The 6,939-nt window shown below is 41.2% G+C and overlaps 1 protein-coding gene across 2 annotated transcripts; it reads left to right on the top strand.

Annotated features, from left to right (window-relative positions):
- Window positions 1-665: 665 nt before the first annotated feature.
- Window positions 666-6,748, top strand: dnajb12b (DnaJ heat shock protein family (Hsp40) member B12b). 2 transcript variants are annotated; one of them, XM_046068679.1, is made up of 9 exons: window positions 666-977; window positions 3,545-3,722; window positions 3,821-3,966; window positions 4,105-4,278; window positions 4,384-4,454; window positions 4,614-4,723; window positions 5,223-5,395; window positions 5,557-5,673; window positions 5,803-6,748. In XM_046068679.1, the coding sequence occupies exons 1-9, from the start codon at window positions 845-847 to the stop codon at window positions 5,844-5,846; spliced, it is 1,146 nt and encodes a 381-aa protein (XP_045924635.1). In that variant the 5' UTR covers window positions 666-844; the 3' UTR covers window positions 5,847-6,748. The 2 variants fall into 2 exon arrangements, with proteins under 2 accessions (XP_045924635.1, XP_045924636.1); XM_046068680.1 differs by having other exon boundaries at window positions 671-977; window positions 5,557-5,699.
- Window positions 6,749-6,939: the final 191 nt, after the last annotated feature.

Here is a 6,939-nt window from a genome sequence, read left to right as displayed (position 1 = left end):
GCGAGTGTTAGGCCAGCTAGTGTTCACTCGACTTTGTCAATCTGCTGTCAACTTGTAGCTCTGAGACATATCCTCTGACATACCCCCCCCCCCCCCCCCCTCCGCCCCCCCCCCCCCCCCCCCCCCCCCCCCCCCCCCCCCCCAACCCTCACCTCCTCTCCCCTTGCGCCCGCCCACATAGTGGAAATGCAGGGATGCATATCGTGTGACATAATTTTCATGCCCCAAAAAGTAATTAGAATTAATATAATTCAGAGAATAGGAAAATAATTTAAATATCCACGTAATATTAGAGCAAGTAAAATACTATAACAGATAACAGTACATTAGGGTCACTTTAGAATATACCGCAAGAGAACTAATTGTGTCTATAAACTCGCTGCTGAATAGGAATATGAACGTTTTAATGATTTATCATTTATGTGCTGAAATTCCAATCCAATTCGTTTCAATCAATTAATGCACAAACACTATTAAGTGTGCAGTGAAATGGCCATAACTAAGCGGATGCTGAACCGAGGAGACAGGTACAGATATACCGGTATTTCACAGGACCAAAATGAAAGGGACTGAACACGTGTGTTTTCTCCTCCATGACCTACATTTGAAAACAGACGGTTTGTCTCCATCTAATGGAGAAATCAGGCACTACGCGGAGCTGGACCGTGTGCTCATACCGTGCAAACAGCACTAACCCATTTTTTAAAAAACGTCTCCAGACACCAGCAGCAAAGACGATGTCCCGCTGACATTTTAAGTCACAAGACGCACTCAGCATCCCCATGACGTCATCAGCAGGCGCCTTTATTTACTTCTGGTCCAGTTAGCCGAGCTGTCCGCTGCAATGGAAGTAAACAGGGACGAAGCGGAGCGCTGCATTGACATTGCAACTGCGTTGTTAACCAACGACCAGCCAGAGAAGGCGCAGAGGTTCCTGGAGAAGGCGCAGAGACTCTTCCCGACAGAGAAAGCCAAAGGTGAGTTAAGATGGCCGAGCCGAAGTAAGGGGCGCTTCAGCCGGAGAGATACGCAGCATCATCAGCGGCAGCATCACCTGCATCCCGGATGAGCTCTGCAGGGCATGCAGCCGGGGCCTTTGCTAGCACACTGGCTAGCTGGTTTGGTTACTTCGTTCATCACACCTGCTCTTCATAATGTTTTAAATTAAAGAGAGATTAAATTGCTCCTGCTATTTTTAAGAAACATCATGTACACCTGCTCAACATGACACAGATGTGGTAAGGGTGTCATTGGGTGTCAGTTGCTCTTCCATTAGAAAGCTAAGCCTGTAAACAACGACAGGGCAAGAGGAGCAGAGGGGCACAAAGACCCTTAGATCAGTGGTTCTCAAAGTGTGGTCATTGAGGGGCTTCAGGGGACCCCCAGCAAGAAGGGGAATCATTTATTTTCATTATTATTCCATTCAAGTAATGTGACATAATGTATGACTATTTTGGGTTTTATACATTTTCTGGGATAAAACATCTTAAAGCAAAAATCCGATCAGATGGGCGACAAAATCTTGGGGTCTGTGTCAAATGGGGGTCTGTGGTCTAATTTGTGTGAATTTAGGGGACCTTGGTGTGAAAAAGTTTGAGAACCACTGCACTAGATGACCAAGATCCTAGAAAGCCAGTTGCCCATGTGTTATCACTCTGGTTATTGGCTTTAGCTCCAGACCAAGAGATACCATAATAAACAAATACAACACTCAAGAAAAAAGACTGTACTATATGTACTGTGTAGGGTTGCCACTGTATTATATTTGCACGATATGATAACCAACTCAGAAAATATCACAGTTTCACAGTAAACAGCATTACACATTATTATCAGTTACAATGACTCTTAAAGGAATTAAAATAGAATGGATTTTTCGTTTTAACAAACGCTTTATGAATTACTTATGATTATGTCCCATGCTTATTCATACATACCTCGTGCATACATATACATTTACCCATATGGAGTATGATGTGACATGCCTTACATTTTATGAATTATGTCACACACTCTGAAAATGCACGTGCACACATACACACACACACATCCTACACTTGTTACAGATTGCTATTTTAGCAAAGAGAAAAAATTACAGCAGCTGCAATCAGCTATGCACATCTCTATTAAATGTCCATTATTCACAAACAACTTGGATCATCTTCTTTCTCGGATACTTGGAGCCGTTGTTCTTTTGTGTATCCATGTACAGTTGGTAGAGTGGAAATGAACAGGCGATGTTATATTGTATTGGATATGAGACTAGATTTGAAATGTTGGTTATTGTGGTATAAGTTCACGGGTATTTGTTTTTTGGTCTGAGGGACGACATGACAATTAGTGACTGTTCTAACTTTCTGCCTCAAAAATGTCTTGGGTCCAAATATATCCTGAAAGCACCAACAGATGCTGTGACGTATCACACCCTCACTATGGTGAATGGTTGTTACCATCAGGCTGGAGGTACAAGGTACTGCCTTTGCGGGCTTCCTGTGCCGGGAGATCCTTTATTCATCCCAGTGTAGCTCTGTTAAACAAATCCTGGTGATACGAGGTGTGTGTTGCTTGCATTTTGTCCTTTGTGCTTAATTATTGTTGTGGAGCACTTTGTTGTAAAATGTCTGTCTGTTTTAATGTATTTTTTACCGAAAGGGTAATAAACAAAACTTCCCGTAAATACTGTCGCATAGATATGCAGTTTTATCAGTCTTGTGATACAGTATATGGATGTATGCAGACATTGAGTACAGTTACTTAAATCTTGTGTATATACAGCAGACACTGTAATAGTGATATAGCTCAAATGTATTTTGGGGGCATTTGGAAGACTCTATTACTGTTAGTTCTCAGGTTACATGACTATTGTAGCTGAGATTTCCCTGGCTGTAAAAATATACAAAATTCACTAGTAGTCATGTTTAGAACATTGTCACATGTATATATGTTGTTATTTTGGTATTTGGTATAAAATACTGTGATGTCTCAGTAGTTTATATGAATAACTCTAGGTCCTATGGGTTAAGTTGGAACACATTTTCAAATGGCCTTCTATTGTGGCCAGCCTAAGGCACACTACCCATGCTGTCTGATCAGCATCTTGATTTGCCACACCTGTGAGGTGAATGGATTATCTCGGCAAAGCAGAAGTGCTCACTAACACAGATTTGGACAGATTTGTGAACAATATTTGAGAAAAATAGGCCTTTTGTGTTCATAGAGAAAGTCTTAGATCTTTGAGTTCAGCTCATGATGAATGGAGGCAAAAACAAAAGTGTTGCATTTATAATTTTGTTCAGTGTAGTTGCTGTAATAATCTAATCTAACAAACACTTTCTGTGATTGAGGGGCCTGTGTTATAGCATCTACTGATGTGAGGGTCCTTATTATGTTACTATTAATGCAGGGAATATTTTACAGTGTAATGGTCCCACCTGTAGTATCTGGCACCTGCTGCAAGACCTGCCAGGTCACATAACATTAAATAACATCAACTGCGCCGTGTCTGAATATCTTTTAATGTTAGCTGTTATTGTCTCCTTTCTAGTTCTGCTGGAGCTAATAGCAAAGAATGGATTTATACCTAGACACGACGGACACTCAGACTTCAGTGGGGTCTCGGGGCCACGACAGCGGCAGACCAAGAGTGAGGATACCAGACCTGAAGAAAAACCTTCAGACGCCTCTAAATCCTACACGGCAGATCAGCTAGATGCTGTGAGGAGGTAAGGCTGAAATTTATGAAAATGTTGTGTTGTTTAGAAGGACTAGTTTATACTCCTGACACACCTGACACTGACAATCATGTGTTTTCTCTACACAGGATAAAACAATGTAAAGACTTCTATGAAATTCTTGGGGTCCAGGCAGATGCCTCTGAGGATGAACTCAAAAGATCATATAGAAAACTTGCTTTGAAATTCCATCCAGACAAGAATCATGCTCCAGGTGCTACAGAGGCATTTAAAGGTGACCAGCATGAACTTTTCATCATCTATGCTGGTGTCATGCAAAAATCCTAATGATAAAAGCTTTGTGTTTATAGATGTCTTTCAACCCATTTTTGTGATGCTCAAGCATAACTTCATAATTTTTCAATTCCAACAGCTATTGGGAATGCGTATGCTGTTCTGAGTAATACTAACAAAAGAAGACAGTACGATCAATGTGGAGAAGAGAGGAGGCATCCTTCAAGACACAGCCCAGACAATGAAAACTTCGAGCCCGATATTTCGCCTGAAGACCTCTTTAATATGTTCTTTGGTGGAGGCTACCCGTCAAGTTAGTGTCTCTGGTTTCCATGCCAAGTTTGTGAGATACAGTATTTTCATTGTAATACTCGTAATGATCTGTCTATTCATTGCTACATATGCTACATTAATCTAGGTAATGCTAATGTGTACACTAACGGGCGGATGCGTTACCAAAGGCGAGAGAGAAGGGAGCAACAGCGAGATGTAAGTTTGGTGTTATTATCTCCTGCAAACTGCAGATAATGCAAATAATGTAAAGCGATTGTTAAACAATAGGGGGAGACATTAACTCATCTATAAGTCTTATGAATGTGTTTGATTCAGCCTTGAGGTTAAGGTGACACTGAAATGTTTTCTTTGCAGGGAGGCCTCGCTCTCTTCGTACAGGTCATGCCCATCCTCATCCTGGTGATTGTGTCAGCCCTCAGTCAGATCATGGTCAACAGCCCCCCCTACAGCCTCAGCTTCAGGCCGTGAGTGTGACCCCTTCTTCTGAACGCCTGCCAAAGAAGGATGTTAAACGACAAAACTGTTGTTGTGCAAAATTCTATTACACTTAGAAGATTATCTTCATTTAACATTAAATTCCAACCAAGGTTCATGACCATGTTTGAAGTGTCACTGATTTATAGATTAACCTGCCCAAAAATAGACTTGCTTTTATGATCCTTGCTGTTACATTGCTTCCTAAGACAGATGCATTATATTGACGTTTCAGTTGTTTGATTTAGAAAGAACATCTTGATGTTGCCTTGATTAGTTCCACAGACCTCTTTTGTCTTCGCAAGCATTGCTGGCTCCATGTTGTCTGCCTTTGTGTTTCAGATATACTTCTGTAGTTTCTGGCCCATCTGTGAGCCATCATCAGCCATGAGTCATGTTAACAGAGACACACAGTGCCAGATCCTTTCTCCCTGCGCTGCTTTCGGTCACATGATATTCTCTACCACACTTTGTCCTGTCTTCACGCAGGTCAGCAGGTTACACACAGAAGAGGCTGACGGAGAACCTGAAGGTGCCATATTATGTGGGGGAGCAGTTCTCCAAGGAGTTCACTGGAGTGAATCTGAAGAATTTGGAGCAGACAGTGGAGGATGATTATATTTCCAACCTTCGCAACAGTTGCTGGAAGGAGAAACAACAAAGTATGTTTGCCAGGAAAACAAATTGTGCTTATTTATTTATTTAACCATGAATAGTGAAAGTTGTTTCTGCCATTATCAGTCCAGAGAGAAATGATTAAAGACATATTCTGATTATTACCCCTCATATATCTTTCATGAATTGTTTCTGTGTTTTCCTGCAGAGGAAGGCATGCTGTACAGGGCTCGCTATTTTGGAGACAATGATCTGTACCAAAGAGCACAGAGGGCTCGCACACCAAGCTGCGTCAAGCTGTCCGAGATCACAGCTTCATTACATGGTTGAGGCTGCATTTCATAATTAAAAGCAAGTTCTCCAGACTACCACATTTTTTCACACACATTGTGTAGTGACTACCTGCATGTTTCATTTCAAGTAAAAATCTTCTTCTTCTTCTCCTTATCTCCAGGTTTCCATACTCAACACAAACAATTATTGGCTGTAAATAAATGAGCTTTAACAATCTGGAGACTGAAGATGACTCAACAAGCAACACAAACAAACCAGCACCGATCTGCATCAAACTGGTTGAAACCATCTCTGTGGAATTTTAGTATCTGAAATTTAAACATAATGTTAATATAATGTTTTGAAATGGAAAAGCCACTTAAAATCGCTTGTCTTCCTGACAAGATTGGGGTTCGGAAAACCACCAAGCCACAGTTTTGACTGGGAGCCATGAAGCTGGCTGAGGTCACTTCATGTTTTTTTGCAAGAAACTGGTATGAAACCAGAATGTTGTGAGTGTTATATAATAGTACGGATGTTATTTATGTAGCAGTTGACTAGATACCACAGTGAACGCTTCCTCTTTTCATTTTATGCAGTCAGATCAGTGGTGGACACGAGTTTTAGGGGGATTTGCTGATGTGATTTCAAATGCACATTCTGAAACTATGCAGGAATACTGTGAAACCTCTGATGAATATACACTCATGTCCAGGGTTTATCAGACAGTTGAACAACTGAGATTTGTCTTCTGCTGTGTCTGTGTGTGTGTGTGTGAGAGAGAGATAACAATTAGGAAATGTCCCTTCACACTTTGCCTCCTTTAATCGTATTAAAGATAGACTTACATAGTGTAACTTGACGGCACTTAGAATAAGAGAGACGTGCCTACCCACAAAGTGGGACTTTAACAGGTTCTAGTTTTGGAGCATAATGTCTCTGATGAAAATCATCTTTTGGGAAAAAGCAATTATTTGTCACACTTTTTAAGTTTATAGTATGCTATTTATTTTTTGTATTATTTATTTTAAAAATGGATTGTCAGACTAAGAAAACACTACAGCTCTTGCTCACTTTTTTCCACCTTGTTTTTACTCCCAGATGAAAATAAATATGGATGCTTAAAACGTGTTGGAAGTGACTCGTCGCTCCGAGCAGAATGTGCAGACAAAAGCTCAGTCAGCACATTCGGCACGTTAAGCCTGCCGGCTGACTGACTAAAGGCTGGGAACTGGAAAACATGGCTTTCTGCACGTTCACATTATTGGGGGACGTGCAACATGTGCCCGGCAGGAACCGCAGCGTCACACACTTTAAC

This window comes from Micropterus dolomieu, linkage group LG14, assembly GCF_021292245.1.
Source record: "Micropterus dolomieu isolate WLL.071019.BEF.003 ecotype Adirondacks linkage group LG14, ASM2129224v1, whole genome shotgun sequence".
NCBI lineage: Eukaryota > Metazoa > Chordata > Actinopteri > Centrarchiformes > Centrarchidae > Micropterus > Micropterus dolomieu.
The sequence above is the reverse complement of the archived record's forward strand: the minus strand, read 5'-3'. Positions and strand labels throughout refer to the sequence as shown.